General features: G+C 43.8%; 1 protein-coding gene across 2 annotated transcripts; it reads right to left on the bottom strand.

Moving 5' to 3' along the window:
• On the bottom strand, positions 1-24,323 carry LOC145881509 (uncharacterized). 2 transcript variants are annotated; one of them, XM_082978325.1, is made up of 6 exons: positions 24,191-24,323; positions 15,568-15,649; positions 15,059-15,172; positions 5,084-5,140; positions 4,607-4,777; positions 1-4,436 (listed from the first exon to the last, which is right to left on the bottom strand). In XM_082978325.1, the coding sequence occupies exons 2-6, from the start codon at positions 15,646-15,648 to the stop codon at positions 4,311-4,313; spliced, it is 549 nt and encodes a 182-aa protein (XP_082834451.1). In that variant the 5' UTR covers position 15,649; positions 24,191-24,323; the 3' UTR covers positions 1-4,310. The 2 variants fall into 2 exon arrangements, with proteins under 2 accessions (XP_082834451.1, XP_082834452.1); XM_082978326.1 differs by lacking the exon at positions 5,084-5,140.
• Positions 24,324-24,362: the final 39 nt, after the last annotated feature.

Below are 24,362 nucleotides of genomic sequence, written 5' to 3' on the forward strand. Positions count from 1 at the left end.
TATTTGGTATATTTGGTATTTTATTAGGATCCCCATTAGCTGTTGCAAAAGCAGCAGCTACTCTTCCTGGGGTCCACACAAAACATAACACATAATACAGAATGACATTATACAGAACATCATTAAACAAGAACAGCTCAAGGACAGACCTACATACATTTTTAAAAAGGCACACTCAGCCTACATATAAATGCATACACACAAACTATCTAGGTCAAATAGGGGAGAGGTGTTGTGCCGCGAGGTGTTGCTTTATCTGTTTTTTTAAACCAGGTTTGCTGTTTATTTGAGCAATATGAGATGGAACAGAGTTCCATGCAATAAGGGCTCTATATAATACTGTACATTTTCTTGAATTGGTTCTGGATTTGGGGACTATGAAAAGACCCCTGGTGGCATGTCTGGTGGGATAAGTGTGTGTGTCAGAGCTGTGTGTAAGTTGACTTTGCAAACAATTTGGAATTTTCAACACATTAATGTTTCTTATAAAAAGAAGTGATGCAGTCAGTCTCTCCTCAACTCTTAGCCAAGAGAGTCTGGCATGCATAGTATTTATATCAGCCCTCTGATTACAATTAAGAGCAAAACGTGCTGTTCTGGGCCATCTGCAGCTTAACTAAGTCTTTCCTTGCAGCACTGGACCACACGACTGGACAATAATCAAGATTAGACAAAACTAGAGCCTGCAGAACTTGCTTTTTGTAGTGTGGTGTCAAAAAAGCAGAGCATCTCTTTATTACGGCTAGACCTCTCCCCATCTTTGTAACCATTGAATCTATGTTTTGACCATGACAGTTTACAATCTAAGGTATGGCCGAATGGTAAAGAACATCTAGCCGCTCGAGAGCACCCTTACCTGCCGATCTATAAATTATGTCTCCGTAATCTAGCATGGGTAGGATGGTCATCTGAATCAGGGTTATTTTGGCAGCTGGGGTGAAAGAGGTGCGACTACGATAGAGGAAACCAAGTCTACATTTAACTTTAGGTTGCAGCTTTGATATGTGCTGAGAGAAGGAAAGTGTACTGTCTAGCCATACTCCCAAGTACTTGTATGAGGTGACTACCTCAAACTCCAAACCCTCAGAGTTAGTAATCACACATGTGGGGAGAGGGGCATTCTTCTTACCAAACCACATGACCTTTGTTTTGGAGGTGTTCAGAACAAGGTTAAGGGTAGACAAAGCTTGTTGGACACTAAGAAAGCTTCGTTGTAGAGCATTTAACACAAAATCCGGGGAGGGGCCAGCTGAGTATAAGACTGTATCATCTGCATATAAATGTATGAGAGAGCTTCCTACTGTCTGAGCTATGTTGTTGATGTGAATTGAGAAGAGCGTGGGGCCTAGGATTGAGCCTTGGGGTACTCCCTTGGTGACAGGCAGTGGCTGAGACAGCAGATTTTCTGACTTTATGCAATGCACTATTTGAGAGAGGTAGTTAGCAAACCAGGCCAAAGACCCCTCAGAGACACCAATACTCCTTAGCCGGCCTACATGAATGGAATGGTCTACCATATCAAAAGCTTTGGGCAAGTCAATAAAAATAGCAGCACAACAAGGGCAATGGTGACATCATTGCGGACCTTTAAGGTTGCAGTGACACATCCATAACCTGAGAGGAAACCCGATTGCATGCCAGAGAGACTATTATAGATATCAAGAAAGCCAGTCAGTTGATTATTGACAAGTTTTTCCAACACTTTTGATAAACAGGGCAAAATAGAAATAAGCCTATAACAGTTAGGATCAGCTGGATCTCCCCCTTTAAATAAAGGACGAACCGTGGCTGCCTTCCAAGCAATGGGAACTTCCCCAGAAAGGAGAGACAGGTTAAAAAGGTCAGAGATAGGCTTGGCAATGATAGGGGCAGCAACCTTAACCTGTTAGGGCTAGGGGGCAGTATTTACACGGCCGGATAAAAAACGTACCCAATTTAATCTGGTTATTACTACTGCCCAGAAACTAGAATATGCATATAATTATTGGCTTTGGATAAAAAACACCCTAAAGTTTCTAAAACTGTTTGAATGGTGTCTGTGAGTATAACAGAACTCCTATGGCAGGCAAAAACCAGAGAAGATTCTGTACAGGAAGTGCCCTGTCTGACCATTCCTTGGGCTTCTTGACTCTTTTTATTGAAAACTTAGGATCTTTGCTGTAACGTGACACTTCCTACGGCTCCCATAGGCTCTCAGAACCCGGGAAAAAGCTGAATGATGTCGAGGCAGCCCCTGGCTGAAAAACATTAGCGCCTTTGGTAAGTTGTCTATCAGAGGACAATGACACTGAGGCGCGTGCACGAGGCGACCCCATGTTTTTATTTTCTCTCTCTTTGTACTAAAACACAGATTCCCGGTCAGAATATTATCGCTTTTTTACAAGAAAAATGGCATAAAAATTGATTTTAAACAGCGGTTGACATGCTTCGAAGTACGGTAATGGAATATTTAGAATTATTTTGTCACGAAACGCATCGGGCGCGTCACCCTTCTTTACCCTTTCGGATAGTTTCTTGAACGCACGAACAAAACGCCGCTATTTGGATATAACTATGGATTATTTTGAACCAAACCAACATTTGTTATTGAAGTAGAAGTCCTGGGAGTGCATTCTGACGAAGAACAGCAAAGGTAATAACATTTTTCTTATAGTAAATCTGACTTTGGTGAGGGCTAAACTTGGTGGGTGTCTAAATAGCTAGCCCTGTGATGCCGGGCTATCTACTTAGAATATTGCAAAATGTGCTTTCACCGAAAAGCTATTTTAAAATCGGACATAGCGAGTGCATAGAGGAGTTCTGTATCTATAATTCTTAAAATAATTGTTATGTTTTTTGTGAACGTTTATCGTGAGTAATTTAGTAAATTCACCGGAAGTTTGCGGGGGGTATGCTAGTTCTGAACGTCACATGCTAATGTAAAAAGCTGGTTTTTGATATAAATATGAACTTGATTGAACAAAACATGCATGTATTGTATAACATAATGTCCTAAGATTGTCATCTGATGAAGATCATCAAAGGTTAGTGCTGCATTTAGCTGTGGTTTGGGTTTATGTGACATTATATGCTAGCTTGAAAAATGGGTGTCTGATTATTTCTGGCTGGGTACTCTGCTGACATAATCTAATGTTTTGCTTTCGTTGTAAAGCCTTTTTGAAATCGGACAGTGTGGTTAGATTAACGAGAGTCTTGTCTTTAAAATGGTGTAAAATAGTCACATGATTGAGAAATTGAAGTAATAGCATTTCTAAGGTATTTGAATAACGCGCCACGGGATTCCACTGGCTGTTACGTAGGTGGGACAAAATCGTCCCACTGGCCCTAGAGAAGTTAAAGAAGAAAGGGTCTAAACCATCTGACCCAGATGTTTTTTTTGGGTCAAGTTTTAGGAGGTCCTTTAGCACCTCGGACTCAGTGACTCCTGCAGAGAGAAACGTTGTAGTGGGGCAGGGGAAAAAGAGGGAGAAGGATCGGGGGTAGTCACATCAGAAGGGGTGGAAGATGAGGAAATGTTGGATGGGCAAGGAGGCATGGCTGAGTCAAATAGGAACCTGACTTAATGAAGTGGTGATGAAAGAGCTCAGCCATTTGCTTCTTGTCAGTAACAGCCATATCATGAACTTTAAGGGACATGGGCAGCTGTGAGGAGGAGGGTTTATTCTCCAGGTCTTTAACCGTTTTCCAGAACTTCTTGGGGTTAGACCCACAGAGCGAGAACTACTCCTTAAAGTAACTAACTTTGGCCTTCCGGATAGCCTGAGTGCACTTATTTGTCATTTGCCTGAACGAGAGCCAGTCAGCCTGAGTATGCGTGTGCCGAGTCTTTCGCCAAATGCAATTCTTGAGGTGGAGTAACTCCGCAAGATCACGGTCGAACCAGGGGCTGAACCTGTTTTAATTCTCATTTTCTTTATGGGGACATGTTTGTTAACAATACCACTGAAAATATAAAAAAAGAAGGTCCAAGCGTCTTCGACAGAGGGGATCAAGGTGATTCTATATCATTTTACTGATATTTATAGGTTATTATAAAAAGCCAGCAGTGACCTTACACTGAAAAACACAACCCTCAATCTAAATAAGCATCAGTCCATGGAGTTTATACAAATTATGTTATTAGGTTTCTCAAAAAATTGTAAGCCTGTAAAGCTCGAAAGGAACAAACAAACCCATGAAATAAACAAACTTTAACTTAAACAAGTTAAAGGAAATGTGGTCACTGACAAAAATCTGATTAAACAGATTCATATTTTTCTAAAATAGGTTTTTCAATTAGCATCCATTGGTTAATCAGTTTGACTAATTGATTAATTGATCATTTGGCACAGTCCCACTTTGAGTCCCTTGAGCGCGGAGAAAGAGAGGAGAGAGTGGAGGGTAAGAGCCCCCAAGTCATAAACGATGAGTAGGACTGTGAGACTCCTGAAGAACTCCTGGGACAGAGAAAAACACAAGGAAGGATAAACAACAACACAAAAAAACACAGTGCCACACACAATACAGGGCACTAAAATAGTATAGTGGCAAAGAAGACAAACTGTCCACACACACACCGCACACACACACACACACGCTTATGAACCACCCACAAATCATTCCTTACCTCTAGGTACTCTCCTGGGCACTTTTGTGCCGTCAATGTGTACAGGTTGGTGTTTGGCAGAGTGCAGGGTGCAGCAGAGCCCTGGACGGAGTGTAGGGAGATGCTGTACAAACACAGAGCCAGTAGGCCCGCTACCAGGCTGGCCACGTTAGTGTAGGCACAGCCCGTCAGCTGGGGAGGAAGACACAACATGGAAGATAGGAAAATCTCCTGGCCCCAAAGATGAAATACGATAAACTTTACTGTTCCTAAGAGAAAAAAGATATAGGACCTAAATGTTGCTATATAATGGATGTATCTTCTCATGCACGTAATAGGGTATTTACATTGCACAGTAGCCTATGGGCAACATGTTCAGCCTAACATGTGGGTTACTTTACAGGTAGACCCAGGTGGACATTTAAATAATGGAATCTATTACACCCGGTTAGAGCAGTGTATATTCCAATGCAACATGTGACTGTTGTAATGTCTTACTAGCTGTCTGCTGGGAGACTTCTCACAGGCCAAGGCGAACGACCCTGCCGTCACAAACTTTAAAAGAAAGTATAAACAATATCTGTTGTGTTGTTTCAATTGCTACAGATGTGAAAAAAGAAAGCCAAACCATCCAATGATGTACACTATATCACATATAGCCTATGCATAAAATAAACAGAAGCCACAGGCAGCTTGGCACCTTAATTGGGGAGGACAGGCTCTTGGTAATGGCTGGAGCGGAATTGGTAGAATGGTATCAAATATATCAAACACATGGTCACCCTTCAATGTTGTGATGCAAAAATATTTGCAAAATGTATTTCTGATAGAATAAAAAAGGTCCTACCGGACATTATTCATCACGATCAGACGGGATTGTTAAAAGTAATATATATTGGAGACAACATTAGACAACTACTATAAATAAAGGAAAACTATGAGAATGAACCAGGTATAATTTTTATAGCAGATTTTTAGAAAGCATTTGATACAGTCCCGGGATTTTTGAACTCTCTCATAAGATGGGTAAAAGTGTCATGTCCTGACCAGCAGAGGGAGTAATTGTATTAGTTTTGGTCAGGACGTGGCAGAGGGCTTGTGTTTTGTATGTATTTCTACGTTCTGTCTGGTTTAGTTTTTCTAGGTTTAGGATTGGTTGTTGGACTCTGAATTGGAGGCAGGTGTTTCTAGTTGCCTCTGATTGAGAGTCCTATATATAGGTGTGTGTTTGGTTTGGTATTTTGTGGGTAGTTGTATTTAGCACTGCTGTTATGTGTATAGCCTGTTAAACTGTCGTTGTTCGTTTTTGGTGTTCACTTTATTTAAAATAAATAGTCAAGATGAGCATCCACATTCCTGCTGCATTTTGGTCCTCTCTACCCGAAGACAGCCGTTACAAAAAGTAATGTACAACAATCCATTATGTGAAATAATAAATAACAGTTACTCCTCTGAGAACTTTGAATTGTCAAGAGGCATAAAACAAGGTAGCCCTCTGTCACCATACCTATTTATTATGGCCATTGAATGGTAAATAACATATTGTGCAATTTTGGAGTCACTTCTATTGTAAATAACAATAGAATATGTTTCTAAACACTTCTGCATTAATGTGGATACTTTTTCCTTTACATAGTTGAATGTGCTGACAACAAAATCACACAAAAATAATCAATGGAAATCCAATTCATCAACCCATGGAGGTCTGGATTTGGAGTCACACTCAAAATTAAAGTGGAAAACCACACTACAGGCTGATCCAACTTTGATGTAATGTCCTTAAAACAAGTCAAAATGAGGCTCAGTAGTGTGTGTGGCCTCCATGTGCCTGTATGACCTCTCTAAAATGCCTGGGCATGCTCCTGATGAGGTGGTGGATGGTCTCCTGAGGGATCTCCTCCCAGACCTGGACTAAAGCATCCGCCAACTCCTGGACAGTCTGTGGTGCAACGTGGCGTTGGTGGATGGAGCGAGACATGATGTCCCAGATGTGCTCAATTGGATTCAGGTCTGGGGAACGGGCGGGCCAGTCCATAGCATCAATGCCTTCCTCTTGCAGGAACTGCTGACACACTCCAGCCACATGAGGTCTAGCATTGTCTTGCATTAGGAGGAACCCAGGGCCAACCGCATCAGCATATGGTCTCACAAGGGGTCTGAGGATCTCATCTCAGTACCTAATGGCAGTCAGGCTACCTCTGGCGAGCACATGGAGGGCTGTGCGGTCCCCCAAAGAAATGCCACCCCACACCATGACTGACCCACCGCCAAACCGGTCATGCTGGAGGATGTTGCAGGCAGCAGAACGTTCTCCACGGCGTCTCCAGACTCTGTCACGTCTGTCACATGTGCTCAGTGTGAACCTGTTTCATCTGTGAAGAGCACAGGGCGCCAGTGGTGAATTTGCCAATCTTGGTGTTCTCTGGCAAATGCCAAACGTCCTGCACGGTGTTGGGCTGTAAGCACAACCACCACCTGTGGATGTCGGGCCCTCATACCACCCTCATAGAGTCTGTTTCTGACCGTTTGAGCCTGCTGGATGTCATTTTGCAGGGCTCTGGCAGTGCTCCTCCTGCTAATAGTGAAGACATCAAAACTATGAAATAACACATATGGAATCATGTAGTAACAAAAAAAGTGTTAAACAAACCAAAATATATTTTATATTTCTGATTCTTCAAAGTAGTCACCCTTTGCCTTGATGACAGCTTTGCACAGGCTTGCCATTGTCTCAACCAGTTTCATGAGGTAGTCACCTGGAATGCATTTCAAAAAAGTGAATTTGTGGAATTTGTTTCCTTTTTAACGAGCTTGAGCCAATCAGTTGTGTTGTGACAAGGTAGGGTTGGTATACAGAAGATAGCCCTATTTGGTAAAAGACCAAGTCCATATTATGGCAAGAACAGCTCAAATAAGCAAATTGAAATGACAGATCATTAAGGATCGGACCCTTTTTTTCAATTTTTGCCTAAAATGACATACCCAAATCTAACTGCCTGTAGCTCAGGCGCTGAAGCAAGGTTATGCATATTCTTGGTACCATTTGAAAGGAAACACTTTGCCGTTTGTGGAAATGTGAAAGGAATGTAGGAGAATATAACACATTAGATCTGGTAAAAGATAAAAACAAAGTTTTTTGCACCATCATCTTTGAAATGCAAGAGAAAGGCCTTGCTCTACAACATTCACAGAGTACGACCCTGCCTCACACAGGAAGCGGCGCAGGTCCTAATCCAGGCACTTGTCATCTCCCGTCTGGATTACTGCAACTCGCTGTTGGCGGGGCTCCCTGCCTGTGCCATTAAACCCCTACAACTCATCCAGAACGGCGCAGCCCGTCTGGTGTTCAACCTTCCCAAGTTCTCTCACGTCACCCCGCTCCTCCATACACTCCACTGGCTTCCAGTTGAAGCTCGCATCTGCTACAAGACCATGGTGCTTGCCTACGGAGCTGTGAGGGGAACGGCACCTCCGTACCTTCAGGCTCTGATCAGTCCCTACACCCAAAGAAGGGCACTGCGTTCATCCACCTCTGGCCTGCTCGCCTCCCTACCTCTGCGGAAGCACAGTTCCCGCTCAGCCCAGACAAAACTGTTCGCTGCTCTGGCAGCCCAATGGTGGAACAAGCTCCCTCACAATGCCAGGACAGAAGAGTCAATCACCACCTTCCGGAGACACCTGAAACCCCACCTCTTTAAGGAATACCTGGGATAGGATTAAGTAATCCTTCTAACAGCCCCCCCCCCCCCCCCCCACCCTCCCCCCCAAAAAAGATATAGATGCACTATTGTAAAGTGGTTGTTCCACTGGATATCATAAGGTGAATCCACCAATTTGTAAGTCGCTCTGGATAAGAGCGTCTGCTAAATGACTTAAATGTAAATGTAAAATAATGTATTATTCCAGCACAGGTGCAATTTACAATTTGGCCACTAGATGGCAGCAGTGTATGTACAACGTTTTAGACTGATCCAATGAACCATTGCAGTTCTGTTCAAAATGTATCAAGACTGCCCAAATGTGCCTAATTTGTTTATTAACCTCTCTAGGGAAGGTGGGACGAAATCCGATTTTAAAATAGCTTTTCGGTGAAAGCACATTTTGCAATATTCTAAGTAGATAGCCCGGCGTCACAGGGCTAGCTATTTAGACACCCACCAAGTTTAGCCCTCACCAAAGTCAGATTTACTATAAGAAAAATGTTATTACCTTTGCTGTTCTTCATCAGAATGCACTCCCAGGACTTCTACTTCAATAACAAATGTTGGTTTGGTTCAAAATAATCCATAGATATGTTCAAATATCCTCTGTTTTGTTCGTGCGTTCAAGACACTATCCGAAGTGTTATGAAGGGTGACGCGCCCGACGCGTTTCGTGACAAAAGAAATTCTAAATATTCCATTACCGTACTTCGAAGAATGTCAACCGCTGTTTAAAATCAATTGTTATGCCATTTTTCTCGTAAAAAAGCGATAATATTCCGACCAGGAATCTGTGTTTTACTTCAAAGAGAGAGAAAATAAAAACATGGGGTCACCTCGTGCACGCGCCTCAGTCTCATTGTCCTCTGATAGACCACTTACCAAAGGCGCTAATGTTTTTCAGCCAGGGGCTGCAAAGACGTCATTCAGCTTTTTCCCGGGTTCTGAGAGCCTATGGGAGCCGTAGGAAGTGTCACGTTACAGCAAAGATCCTAAGTTTTCAATAAAGAGAGTCAAGAAGCCCAAGGAATGGTCAGAGAGGGCACTTCCTGTACAGAATCTTCTCTGGTTTTTGCCTGCCATATGAGTTCTGTTATACTCACAGACACCATTCAAACAGTTTTAGAAACTTTAGGGTGTTTTCTATCCAAAGCCAATAATTATATGCATATTCTAGTTTCTGGGCAGGAGTAATAACCAGATTAAATCGGGTACGTTTTTTATCCGGCCGTGTAAATACTGCCCCCTAGCCCTAACAGGTTAATAACTTTCATGTTCAAAACTGTGTACTCTCCTCAAACAATACTATGGTATTCTTTCTCTGTAATAGCTACTGTAACTTGGACAGTGCAGTTTGGATTAATTTAAGCTTTCTGCCAATATCAGATATGTCTATGTTCTGGGAAATGTTCTTGTTACTTACAACCTCATGCTAATCACATTAGCCTACGTTAGCTCAACCGTCCCGCAGGGGACCCATCGATCCTGAAGAAGTTGTATAAGACATGAATGTCAGTCAATGCGGAAAATTTCAAGAACTTTGAACGTTTCTTCAAGTGTAGTCGCAAAAACCATCAAGAGCTATAATGAAACTGGCTCTCATGAGGACCGCCCCAGGAAAGGAAGACCCAGAGTTACATCTGCTGCAGAGGATAAGTTTGTTAGAGTTACCAGCCACAGAAATTGTAGCCCAAATAAATGCTTCATAGAGTTCAAGTAACAGACACATCTCAACATCAACTGTTCAGAAGAGACTGCCTAAACCAGGCCTTCATGGTCGAATTGCTGCCAAGAAACCACTACTAAAGGACACCAATAAGAAGAAGAGACTTGCTTGGGCCAATAAACACGAGCAATGGACATTAGACCGGAGGAAATCTGTCCTTTGGTGTGATGAGTCCAAATTTGAGATATTTGGTTCCAACCGCTGTGTCTTTGTGAGACGCAGAGTAGGTGAACGGATGATCTCCACATGTGTGGTTCCCACTGTGAAGCATGGAGGAGGAGTAGGTGTGATGGTGCTTTGCTGCTGACACTGTCAGTGATTTATTTAGAATTCAAGGTACACTTAACCAGCATGGCTACCACAGCATTCTGCAGTGATACGCCATCCCATCGGCTTTGCACTTTGTGGGACTATCATTTGTTTTTCAACAGGACAATGACCGAAAACACTCCTCCAGGCTGTGTAAGGACTATTTGACCAAGAAGGAGAGTGATAGAGTGCTGCATCAGATGACCTGGCCTCCACAATCACCTGACCTCAACCTAACTGAGATGGTTTGGGATGAGTTGGACCGCAGAGTGTAGGAAAAGCAGCCAGCAAGTGCTCAGATTATGTGGGAACTCCTTCAAGACTTGTGGAAAAGCCTTTCTCATGAAGATGGTTGAGATAATGCCAAGATTGTAAATCAAATCAAATATGTCACATGCGCCGAAAACAACAGGTATATAGACCTTACCATGAAATGCTTACTTACAAGCCCTTAACCAACAATGCAGTTCAAGAAAGAGTTAAGAAAATAATTACCAAATAAACTAAAGTAAAAATGTATAAAAAGTAACACAATAAAATAACAATAACAAGGCTATATACAGTGGGTAACGGTACCGAGTCAATGTGCAGACGTGCAGGTTAGTCGAGGTAATTTGTGCATGTAGGTAGTGACTATGCAAGTGACTATGCATAGATTATAAACAGCAAGTAGCAGCAGTGTAAAATCAAATGGGGGGGGGGGGGGGGGGGGGGGGGGGGGTCAATGTAAATAGTCCGGGTGGCCATTTGATTAATTGTTCAGGAGTCTTATGGTTTGGAGGTAGAAGCTGATAATGAGTCTTTTGGTCCTACGCTACGGTACAGCTTCCCATGCGGTAGCAGAAAGAACAGTCTATGACTAGGGTGGCTGGAGTCTTTGACTATTTTTGGGGCTTTCCTCTGACACCACTTAGTATATAGGTCCTGGATGGCAGGAAGCTTTGGCCCCAGTGATGTACTGGGCCGTATGCACAACCCTCTGTAGCGCCTTACAGTCAGATGCCGAGCAGTTGCCATACCAGGCGGTGATGCAACCGGTCAGGATGCTCTCAATGGTGCAGCTGTATACGTTTTTGAGGATCTGGGGACCCATGCCAATTCTTTTCAGTCTCCTGAGGGGGAAAAGGTGTTGTCGTGCCCTCTTCACGACTGTCTTGGTGTGTTTGGACCATGGTAGTTCACTGGTGATTTGGACACCAAGAAACTTGAAACTCTCAACCCGCTCCACTACAGCCCCCGTCGATGTTAATGGGGGCCTGTTCAGCCCGCTTTTTCCTGTAGTCCACGATCAGCTCCTTTATCCTGCTCACGTTGAAGGAGAGGTTGTTGTCCTAGCACCACACTGCCAGGTCTCTGACCTCCTCCCTATAGACTGCCTAAACGTTGTCAGTAATCAGGCCTACCACTGTTGTGTCGTCAGCAAACTTAATGATGGTGTTGGAGTCATGTTTGGCCACGCAGTCATGGGTGAACAGGGACTACAGGAGGGGACTAAGCATGCAACCCTGAGGGGCCCCAGTGCTGAGGTTCAGCGTGGCAGACGTGTTGCTGCCTACCTTTACCACCTGGGGGTGGCCCGTCAGGAAGTCCAGGATCCAGTTGCAGAGGGATGTGTTTAGTCCCAGGGTGCTTAGCTTAGTGATGAGCTTTGTGGGCACTATGGTGTTGAACTTTGAGCTGTAGTCAATGAACAGCATTCTCACATAGGTGTTCCTTTTGTGCCTGTGGGAAAGGGCAGTGTGGAGTGCGATTGAGATTGCGTCATCTGTGGATCTATTGGGGCGGTATGCGAATTGGAGTGGGTCTAGGGTATCCGGGAGGATGCTGTTGATGTGAGCCATGACCAGCCTTGCAAAGCACTTAATGGCTAACGACGTGAGTGCTACAGGGTGGTAAAAATTTAGGCAGGTTACCTTCGCTTCCTTGGGCACAGGGACTATGGTGGTCTGCTTGACACATGTAGGTATTACAAACACGGTCAGGGAGAGGTTGAAAATGTCAGTGAAGACACTTGCCAGTTGGTCCGCACATGCTTTGAGTACACGTCCTGGTAATCTGTGAAAGTTGACCTGTTTAAAGCTCTCTCTCACTACGGCTACCGAGAGCGTTATCACACGTCCGGAACAGCTTGTACCCTCCTGCATTCTTCAGTGCTGCTTGCCTCGAAGCGAGCATAAAAGGCATTTAGCTCGTCTGGTAGGCTCGTGTCAATGGGCAGCTCGCGGCTGGGTTTCCCTTTGTAGTCCGTAATAGTTTTCAAGCCCTGCCACATCCGACGAGTGTCGGAGCCGGTGTAGTAAGATTCAATCTTAATCCTGTATTGACGCTTTGCCTGTTTGATGGTTCGTCTGAGGGCGCGCTCCTTGAAAGCGGCAGCTCCAGCCTTTAGCTCGATGCGGATGTTGCCTGTAATCCATGGCTTCTGGTTGGGATATGTACATACAGTCACTGTGGGGACGACGTCGTTGATGCACTTGTTGACGAAGCCAATGACTGAGGTGGTGTACCCCTCGATGCCATTGGATGAGTCTGTGCTAGAAAAACAGTCCTGTAGCGTAGCATCTGCGTCATCTGACCACTTCCGTATTGAGCTAGTCACTGGTACTTCCTGCTTTATTTTTGCTTGTAAGCAGGAATCAGGAGGATATAATTATGGTCAGATTTGCCAAATGGAGGGCGAGGGAGAGCTTTGTATGCCTCTCTGTGTGTGGAGTAAAGGTGGTCTTTTTTCCTTTGGTTGCACGTGACATGCTGGTAGAAATGAGGTAAGACGGATTTAAGTTTGCCTGCATTAAAGTCCCCGGCCACTAGGAGCGCCGCTTCTGGGTGAGCATTTTCTTGTTTGCTTATGGCCTTATACAGCTGGTTGAGTACAGTCTTAGTGCCAGCATCGGTTTGTGGTGGTAAATAGACGGCTACGAATAATATAGATGAGAACTCTCTTGGTAGATAGTGTGGTCTACAGCTTATCATAAGGTACTCTACCTCAGGTGAGTAATACCTTGAGACCATTTTAATATTAGACATTGCGCACCAGCTGTTATTGACAAATCGACACACACCCCCACCCCCCTTCTTACCGGACGTAGCTTCTCTGTCCTACCGACGCATGGAAAATCCCTGCCAGCTCTATATTATCCGTGTCGTCGTTTAGCCACGACTCGGTGAAAGATATTACAGTTTTTAATGTCCCGTTGGTAGGATAACCTTGATCGTATATCATCCATTTTGTTTTCCAATGATTGCACGTTAGCCAATAGAACAGATGGTAGTGGGGGTTTACTCACTCGCCTACGAATTCTCTGCCCCCTTTTTTCTCTGTCTTTTCTTCATGCATATGACAGGGATTTTGGCCCGTTCCCGAGAAAGCAGTATATCCTTTGCGTCAGACTCGTTAAAGAAAAAATCTTTGTCCAGTTTGAGGTGAGTAATCGCTATTCTGATGTTCATAAGTTATTTTCGGTCATAAGAGACGGTAGCAGCCACATTACATTATATTTTGATTTGTTTAACTCTCTTTTGGTGATTCCATGTGTTATTTGTTTTACACTTTTTTGGTGACTACATGATTCCAAATGTGTTATTTCATGGTTTTGATAGCTTCACTATTATTCTACAATGTAGAAAATAGTAGAAATAAAGAAAAACCCTGGAATGAGTAGGTGTGTCCAAACTTTTGATAGGTACTGTAAGTGAATTTGTCCCAATACTTTTGGTCCCCTAAATGGGGGGACTATGTACAAATAGTGCTGTAACTTCTAAACGGTTCACTCGATATGAATGAAAACACCCTTTAAATGAAAGCTGACAGTCTGCAATTTAACGTCATCGTCACTGTGTCACTTCTAATCCAAAGTGCTGGAGTACAGAGACAAAACAACAAAAAATTTGTACAAATCCCAATACTTTTGGAGCTCACTGTATTGCCTAGTTAAATAAAAGTGAAATAAAATAAATAAATAAATCCAGAACTGACACATCAATCCCTTCGCTTTAATTTAAGCTATTATATAAATACTTGCAACAAAATGAATGCTCAGTACAGTATATGGGGCATTGAACAGTCAGCCTTGTGCAGACTCTGCCACAAGGAAACATAATCAATAGAATATATTTTCTGGTCCAGGAATGGTTGTTATGTCATAATATCAGGGTTCAGATGGACTTGCAAACGGTATTGTTAGGGGATCTGAAAACACATGCAGTCAATGGGAAATATCATTATACTCGAGTAAAGAATTTATTTTTAGGGCAATATCGGTAGAAATGTTAGAAATAGTTAGGTTCAGGACCCTCGTAAGACATCATAGTAAAATGGAGGGATGTATTGCAAAAGGAAATAGCATTATACTGGGAAAGATGAGTAAATCTGTGGATATCGGAGGGTTGGAGTTAAGATCTGGATGAGTGGTGGATTGGTCGCTGTGGGTGAAAATCCAGCACTTGAAGAAATTAGGAATATATGTATAATTTCTTAACTACAGGTACCGTAGATGTGAGCAAAATAGCTGTAAGTAGCAGTAAACATATTGTTGTCCATTAGTTTACTCTAATTAGGGTAGGGATGGTATGGTAAGGGGAAAAAAAGTATAGAGAAAAATAAAATAACATGGTTTTCATGTCTTTGATGCCATTCCATTCGCTCTGTTCCAGCCATTATTATGAGCTGTCCTCCCCTCAGCAGCCTCCTGTGACAGAAACAAGGATATTTATGACTTTATCAAATTAGGATCTTACCAGGAAGCCAATAAATAAAGGGAGCACGATGTGTAGTTTGGGTAAACCAACGTCCATGTAGTACAGAGGCACAGCCAACAGCACCTGGATTAGACCCAGGAGTATCGACATCACCTGGTGGAGAAAAGAGAGAACTGCATGTAAAGGAACTGATGATTACAAAACTAAGCTCTGTGATCCGATTCTAGCCTTCTCCCAGTTCCATTCAGTCTTGATCATAAGAAATTACTAGTGCAAAATGTATAATGAGGACAATCGGTCCTTCTAGCCCTTGCTTTCACCAGTCCAATGCTTTTAAGTCCATGAGGGGGAGTGAGCAAGTGTGTACTCCATGGAGCAAGTGATGTCTGATGCATGGTGACACGATAGATATATGAATTCCACTCTTAAGACAATTGAACGGTACAACAAGGAGGGAGAGAGCAGTCTGGTAGATGTATTGACTATCTATATGTATGAGTGTTTAGTAATCATTCAATTTATGCCCATTACTCATTCAATTCTCTTACCGCTACAACCTCTGGGTCAAACTTGATGAAGAGGCGATGTAGTTTAGGAACATCTGTTCCTGACTCAGTGGATGATATCATCCTGAATGAAAGAGTTTGGTCCAGGAGAGAGGAGAGGAAAGAGAAATGAGAGGAAGAGAAAGGAAAGAGGAGAGGAGACATGCTTATCAGAATCAACCACAAAATGTAACCAATACAAACACAAAATGTAATCACAGGGACTGGAACGCAGACAAACAGTAGAATGCATGTTTGCAATTTTGGGTTCAAAGGTTTGACTGATGATTCACAGAGTTCTATGCTCTCCAGCATGATATATGAACTCTGCTTATTAAATGGATACTTCTGGATTTTGGCAATGAGTACCTTTGCCGGCGGTTCAAACTCATAAAAAAGACACACCCTCATCCACCTACCCTCACCTTATGCCCTTGGGGGAATCCCCGTCGCCATCTTGGAGGGTGGTCCAAACGATTAGCCAAGCAAGGGAATAGCCAAGCAAGGGAAGTTTGCAACGTAAGCCCCTCAGCCCTCGTTTTTAGTCGAGTTTGCGAGTGTACAATTATGTTCACTCAGGGGCCTGAAACTCCCCATAATTCAATTTGCGACGATTGTACATCCGCTAAGAAAAGTCAGTGAAAACTTAAAAACAACATCAATGGAGAAGTCAACATACAAGTGTAAGTAAAAAACAAATGCAAATAAATTAGAAATTGTGCTACTAATGCACATGATGGCACAAACACCTCTCGTAAAAAGGAAATATGTTTTTGTTTGGTTATCTATTGGAAATTGTAGAAATAAAACATTTTCCTTCTTCAGAAGTTCCAGCTAGGCAGGCTAACATTAGTTAGCTAATTCATTTGCTAGCTATCATACAGTAGGCGTATATTAATAATTATATATTTAATATTAGTAAACATGCACTCATAATTGACTGTAGCGCATATGAAGTGTCTGAAAACCCAATCATTGCGGGATGAACACAGTGTTGCCAACTCCTCAGTAAGGAAAGAAGCTATTGGCTGTCCTAAAAGTCGCTAGAAGTCGCTAAATGTCATCATCACCTAATTTGCATAATTGGCCATGTGCATGTAATTGTGATGGACGCTGTAGGCAGTGTTGCCAACTAATTTTCAGGGTAAGTTGCTAGAGGCAGGTTGATTTGTTGCAAAAGTTGCTAAATGACATTGTGATGTCATTGCGTGATAACGTAAAACTGCGTCATTACGTAGAATACACAATACGTTACTCAAATTGACTGGCCATCTCGGCAAAAAATATGATTCGACATTTGTTCAGGTACAGACTCCCACTCTTTTCTGTACTTCTGGCTGTACAATTTTGATTGAGACATGTTGATTGATGTAAGTTCTGTTCAAGATCAAACATTCGCGACCAACTATATTCATTGGGTTTGGCTCGTTGAACCCGTCCTACTGCTGCTGCAGTCAGCCAACAATGATTTGCAATTATCTGAAATTGCTGCTGGCCTTCTGCTGACGTCACGGACAATGCACTTTTGCAGGCAGGCACGTGTGTTGTGACTGAGTGTGTGACAGAGAAAATCGTTTTTGTGTCATTTAGAGGGAAAATGCGTGCATTTTAGCATTTGAGTCACTTTTCAAAAGTTGCTAAAAGTTCCAAATAAATGTTTAAACGTAGCTAATAAATGTTTAAACGTAGGTGCTGTTTGAAAAAAAAGTTGCCAGGGTTGTCTGAAAAGTTGCTAAATCTAGCAACAAAATTGCTAAATTGGCATCACTGGCTGTAGGAGAGAGGATTAACGTCGTGGGAGAGACAAAAAGTGAGTTAAAAACACCCTAAATATGTTTAGAACTACAAATGAACTTTCTTCTGCCGATTCTTGTTTTTTTAATGTCGCAATTCCAACCCTCCTCCTTTATCCGGGCTTGGGACCGGCAAAAGTGACCCAAAAGAGACACTCTGGCAGAGTTACTTAGTTTTTTATTTTATTTTTTATTTTAAAAAATTGTATACAATCTACATGAGCAATCTAAATGGACCAAAAAGAGACAATAGCAAAAACTGTCAATGGCAATGTGAGAAAATTATGGTAACTAGTCTGGCCCTAATTCGGGTTAATTGTTTGTTTTTTCCAGACCCCCCTCCACACACACACACACACACACACACACACCACACACACACACACACACACACACACACACACACACACACACACACACACACACACACACACACACACACACACACACAGCTGGCTCACAGAAAGAGTAGGTCATCGTCATTTTGGTCAAGGCTCTCTATGGCAGGTTCAGCAACTGAGGGAGCTGACTTAAATGAGTAAGCAGCTGATGTGCCAAAACATTATCAGGCAGCTGGTGCTCATAGCAAGCCTCACCAGACAGCTTCAGTCCATATCTAAACCATATCATATCATACTCTAAATTCCAAGCATCTGCCTCTAACCCTAGGAAGCTCTTTGCTACCTTCTCCTCCCTCCTGAATCCTCCTCCCCCTCCCCCCCCTCCTCCCTCTCTGCGGATGACTTCGTCAACCATTTTGAAAAGAAGGTTGACAATATCCGATCCTCGTTTGCTAAGTCAAACGACATCGCTGGTCCTGCTCACACGGCCCTACCCTGTGCTTTGACCTCTTTCTCCCCTCTCTCTCCAGATGAAATCTCGCGTCTTGTGACGGCCGGCCGCCCAACAACCTGCCCACTTGACCCTATCCCCTCCTCTCTCCTCCAGACCATTTCCGGAGACCTTCTCACCTCGCTCATCAACTCATCCTTGACCGCTGGCTACGTCCCTTCCGTCTTCAAGAGAGCGAGAGTTGCACCCCTTCTGAAAAAACCTACACTCGATCCCTCCGATGTCAACAACTACAGACCAGTATCCCTTCTTTCTTTTCTCTCCAAAACTCTTGAACGTGCCGTCCTTGGCCAGCTCTCTTGCTATCTCTCTCAGAATGACCTTCTTGATCCTAATCAGTCAGGTTTCAAGACTGGGCATTCAACTGAGACTGCTCTTCTCTGTGTCACGGAGGCTCTCCGCACTGCTAAAGCTAACTCTCTCTCCTCTGCTCTCATCCTTCTAGACCTTTCTGCTGCCTTTGATACTGTGAACCATCAGATCCTCCTCTCCACCCTCTCCGAGTTGGGCATCTCCGGCGCGGCCCACGCTTGGATTGCGTCTTACCTGACAGGTCGCTCCTACCAGGTGGCGTGGCGAGAATCTGTCTCCGCACCATGCGCTCTCACCACTGGTGTCCCCCAGGGCTCTGTTCTAGGCCCTCTCCTATTCTCGCTATACACCAAGTCACTTGGCTCTGTCATATCCTCACATGGTCTCTCCTATCATTGCTATGCAGACGACACACAATTAATCTTCTCCTTTCCCCCTTCTGATAACCAGGCGGCGAATCGCATCTCCGCATGTCTGTCAGACATATAAGTGTGGATGACGGATCACCAGCTCAAGCTGAACCTCGGCAAGACGGAGCTGCTCTTCCTCCCGGGGAAGGACTGCCCGTTCCATGATCTCGCCATCACGGTTGACAACTCCCTTGTCCCCTCCTCCCAGAGTGCTAAGAACCTTGGCGTGATCCTGGACAACACCCTGTCGTTCTCCACTAACATCAAGGCGGTGACCCGATCCTGTAGGTTCATGCTCTACAACATTCGCAGAGTACGACCCTGCCTCACACAGGAAGCGGCGCAGGCTCTACCTTCAGGCTCTGATCAGGCCCTACACCCAAACAAGGGCACTGCGTTCATCCACCTCTGGCCTGCTGGCCCCCCTACCTCTGAGGAAGCACAGTTCCTGCTCAGCCCAGTCAAAACTGTTCGCTGCTCTGGCACCCCAATGGTGGAACATGCTCCCTCACGACGCCAGGACAGCGGAGTCAATCACCACCTTCCGGAGACACCTTAAACCCCACCTCTTTAAGGAATACCTAGGATAGGATAAAGTAATCCTTCTAACCCCCCCCCCCCCCCCTTAAAAGATTTAGATGCACTATTGTAAAGTGGTTGTTCCACTGGATATCATAAGGTGAATGCACCAATTTGTAAGTCGCTCTGGATAAGAGCGTCTGCTAAATGACTTAAATGTAATGTAATGTAATATATCGAATGTACAGGATGGAGTTAAGGGTTGTTAGGGTTGAACTGGCTATTTGTTTGCATAACCTATATAATATACCAGGGAAGCTATGCTACAATATTAAGTATATAAACTATAGATAAGTCAACTGCTAAAGACAATAACTACACCCGGCAACAGGAAGTGCGTCACGAGGTTGGGACCAGCCTGCACGCCAACGATAGGATGAGTAAGTTTAAACCATGCTCATCCTCCCTCTGACAGGCCAGCAGTGAGCAGGAACTATCTCTGTCAGTGTATATAAGGGAGAACAAAGGATGTGACGTTCTCTTCGCTGTTTTTCCCTGCGTGGTGTTACAGTGAGACCGTATATACGAACATCATATTTACCATTCAAGTGTTTGCATTAATTAAAGTACAAAGAAAACAGGAGTTACTCTTTGCTAACTATTTTGTTCTAATACCAGATTTGAATTGACGCGACCCGACAGGGTCTGCAAGGACATCCGATTTCTAAGTTTGCTTTTTACCACACTCATCTGGCTGAATACTCTTTCGACTTCAGCATTCGAGTGTTGCAAGGACAACACAGACACAGTAGCCATGGCAAGTTCTTGAAACAGGTTGATATCAGCTGCATCCCTGAACTTCCAATTCTCACTCCAAAAGCCCAGTGTGTTTTTTGTCTCATTCCATTTACTAAGATGGATGGCACGCCATTGCTGGACAATCTTGTCTATCTCTGCAGGGGAGTAGCCAAGGAGCTTGGCTATTTTTTCTATTTCTCCAGGGCTTTAGAGTTTCCTCCACATTGAAAACTGACATGTACTGCAATGCTTCGATGTTGTCCAGCAGTATCACCCTCAACTCATTATTGAGGGAGATGGTGAAGGCTACACACCGCTTTCGGACATTGTTTTCATCCTCAGGCGCAAGGTGGAGCTCAGCTGCCTTTGACTCAAAAAGGTAACCAAGGTACGGTTTGGGACTGATGTATCCAGCTATTGGCCCTTTGAGTACATCAACATTTGCCAGTGGATTCAGCACCCTGCTGCTCACAGACTTGATCAGGCTAACCAAGCTGTCAAGTAGCTTAAGAGGATCTACTTGCTCTTCCTCAAAAGCCTTGATGGCCAACTGTACCTCACCCAGCACTGACTTCAAAAAGTCAGATACGATATGTCTTGAGGATCACTGTACATGGAGTATAAAACCTCAGCCATGTAGCAGTGTTCACTGGACTTGGTGACTGCGAAATGCAGCCTAAGCTCCTCCCACTGGTCCAAAATGCGTGAAACCGCGGGTTCAATGGAGAGCCAACGTGTGGCACACACCTTGGTTATCTGTAAAGTTTTGTTCCCACAGTTGATGGTATCATATATGGCCTTGTAGGCCTCCCTGCGCTTTGGAGACACTGAACACCAGTTATAAGTCTCTCGTACCAAGTACTCCACACAACGGGGGATGGTGTCATTGGAAGCATGACTTACAGCAAGCTGCAGAGAGTGGCACACACAGTGAATAAGAACCAGATATTTGAGGCCATACTCCTCCTTCAGCACTTTATGGACCCCATTGTTAATCCCCGCCATAACAGAGGCATTGTCAGTCCCTATTCCCAGGAGTTTCTCTTTTTTAAGACAACACTTCTCGAGGAAAGCCACAACAGCACGGGCTATAGATTTGGCATCTCCTCCCTCCAACTCAACAAGCCCCAGAAATGTTTATACAACTGTCTGCTTGGTGTCACTAAAGTACCTTATCACAACCCCCAGGTACTTAGAAACACTTACATCCGTGGACTCATCGAGGAGGAGGCTGAAACACTGGTCACCCACATCTGCGACCAACTTTTTCATAAAGTATGGTGCTAGAACACCATTAATCATTTCTGTGCACTTTGTCCTGTGCATTTTGAATTGGGTAGCAGCAGTGGAGTCTGAGAAAGCAGCTCTACATGCTTCTCCAATGTGACCACATGCCAGCATGGAACAGTGTTCAGTGATAGCTAATGCCATGGTGGCCTCAGCCTTTTTTGCAGTCAATTTTTTTAACCATAAATGGCAGCTTGTTTTGGGTGGAACTGTTATAAGGCTTTGCCTTTTGAGTGTGTTTTTGAGTTGTCATGTGCTGTTTTACATCACTATGTTTGGCGTAGAAATCAGCCTTACAATACAGGCAGTATGCCCGTGTATCATCTCCAGTAAACGGCTTCAACCAGCCTTTGAATTCAGGGTTTGATTCCCACTCCTTTCTGTATTTTTGAGTGTACAGTTTAGACTGAGACATGATGAGCTAGCCAGCTAGATGTTTAGCTTATGTCACAGAGAGGCACACACACAGTGGACAAGGTGAGTAAGTGACAGGCTGTGTGAGTCAAATGCAGTGATTTATTTTTTGTGCAGTGATTTATTTTAGACAAAGAGCATTTTACATTTACATCCCGCCCTGAATGTAAGCCAGGGCGGGATCAGCCAGCGGCGGCTTCCCACATGCGCGATTCATTTGCAGGATGCTCTGACTGCAGCTGGGAGGGACTGCTGCACAAGGACTGGGCCGCCTGTGAGTGCTTTGGGACGGGGATGGGGCCCACGGCAGCACCCGCTGCTCGCTGAGAAGAGTAAGAACGATACGTGCTTTCACGTCAGAGTCTCCAATAACACCAGAAAAATTTGCTAGATTTGTCGCTAGTCGTTTTTTTGAAAATGTGTCGCTAGAGGGGTCTGAATACTCGCTAAATATAACAACAAAGTTGCTAAGTTGGCAACACTGGATGAACAAGTAACACATTTCCGGCCAAGGATGGTCCATTTAAAAATCATTCCTTCCTCCCTCTTTTTAATTTTTTTTGTATTAATAAATATCAACACACAAAAGAGGAATAGTCACATGCAAACAAGCATACATACTGTCGGGTCGCGTCAATTCAAATCTGGTATTAGAACAAATTATTTGGCAAAGAGTAACTCAAGTTTTCTTTGTTCTTTAATTATTGCAAACACGTGTATGGTAAATAAGTTGTTCGTATATATACGGTCTCGCTGTGACACCACGCAGGGCAGACAGAGAAGAGAGCGTCACATCCTATTGTTTTCCCTTATATACTCTGACAGAGATAGTTCCCGCTCAATGCTGGCCTGTCAGAGGGAGGATGAGCGTGGTTTAAACTTGCTCATCCTATCGTCGGCGTGCAAGCTGGTCCCAGCCTCGTGACGCACTTCCTGTCGCCGGGTGTAGTTCTTGTCTTCAGCAGTTGATTTATCCGTAGTTTATATACTTAATATTGTAGCATAGCTTCCCCGGTATATTATATAGGTTATGGTAACAAATAGCCAGTTCAACCCTAACAATACAAACTATTTACATTGCCAGGAATCCTAAACAAGCCAATCATATTCACTAATAATACAACAATTTTTATTTCCTCCCTCCCTCGCCCCTTGCCCTGCAAGTGTATACTCGTCAGACATCATGATACATCATCAGAAGTGTCCACTTCATTTGAGGGCTGAGGGGATTGGGTGTGTCTTTTAACTGTTTGGACCGTACATTTATCTTGCCAAAATCCCGAAGTATCCCTTTAAGCATGTGCATGTTTATGTTGAGCTGAAACTGCAAGAGGAGCGAGGTGCATTTGACCTAGCAAGGATTTGTATTGAGGTAATGAGTGGTGTGAATGACTGGAAGAGAGAGCGAGAGCCAGAGAGATTGAGACAGGGGGAGAGAGGAGAGAGACAAGAAGAGCTAGGGAGGGAGAGGGAGGGAAGGAGAGAGGGGAGGGGGGGAGGCAGGCAGGGAGGGAGGGAGGGGGGAGAGAGAGTCCGAGAGAGTATGAAAACCACATGTCAGAGTTGGCCTAGTCCCCATTGCATATAGTGGAATGTTGCCGCTGGATGAAAAACAGATGTGCGCTTGGGGATGGAAGGGGCGAGGAGGGAGATGTATTACTATGAAATCAAGATATGGGAACATTTCATTTCCAGACCAACGACACCAAACATAATTCTAGAGCGTAGAACGCTCTTCAAACATAGACCTCACTGCATGCACTCTGCGCTCTACTGGATTCGAAGTGGGGAAAGGTTTTCTTGTTTAGCCCAAGCAAACGATATAAGAGGAGAGGGGAGAGGAAAGAAAACAAAACAGGGGAAATAGCAATGAACTACGGTACATTAACACGGCCCAGCCGACTGGTCTGAACTGTATTGACGCAACATGAAGTTCAAGGACAAATGAATGAGAGGGGGGTTTGGGCAGGACACCATGCACAAATATCCGCCATAATAGAAAGATTGTCTTATTTTATTTATTTAATTTGCCTACATTTTATTAAAGCTTTATTTAAAGATACAAGTCAGTTAAGAACAAATGTATAACGCCTATTTACCTTTCTTATTTCTCAATAATCTTACGTTGCCTACACATCAATTGGGCTAAACTGCCATATTCTGTCGATTCCCCCTGAAGATCAGCGCAACTTCATCCACCATGTATGTAAATTCATCAGCTATTTAAAAAAAAATACTTACCTTGACGAAAACAGCCCCTGTTGTATGCACACGGCCCTTTTTTGTTGTTGCAAAATTACCGTGTAGGTCCAGGCTGTCACAAAAAAACGGTTGCTACGAATGTTTATATTGACTATTGTATCACTGTCTCCAAGACGAGGGGGTGACAGTGGGTTAGGGGGTGGAGGCTTCG

This window comes from Salmo salar, chromosome 08, assembly GCF_965601325.2.
Source record: "Salmo salar chromosome 08, fSalSal1, whole genome shotgun sequence".
Classification (NCBI taxonomy): domain Eukaryota; kingdom Metazoa; phylum Chordata; class Actinopteri; order Salmoniformes; family Salmonidae; genus Salmo; species Salmo salar.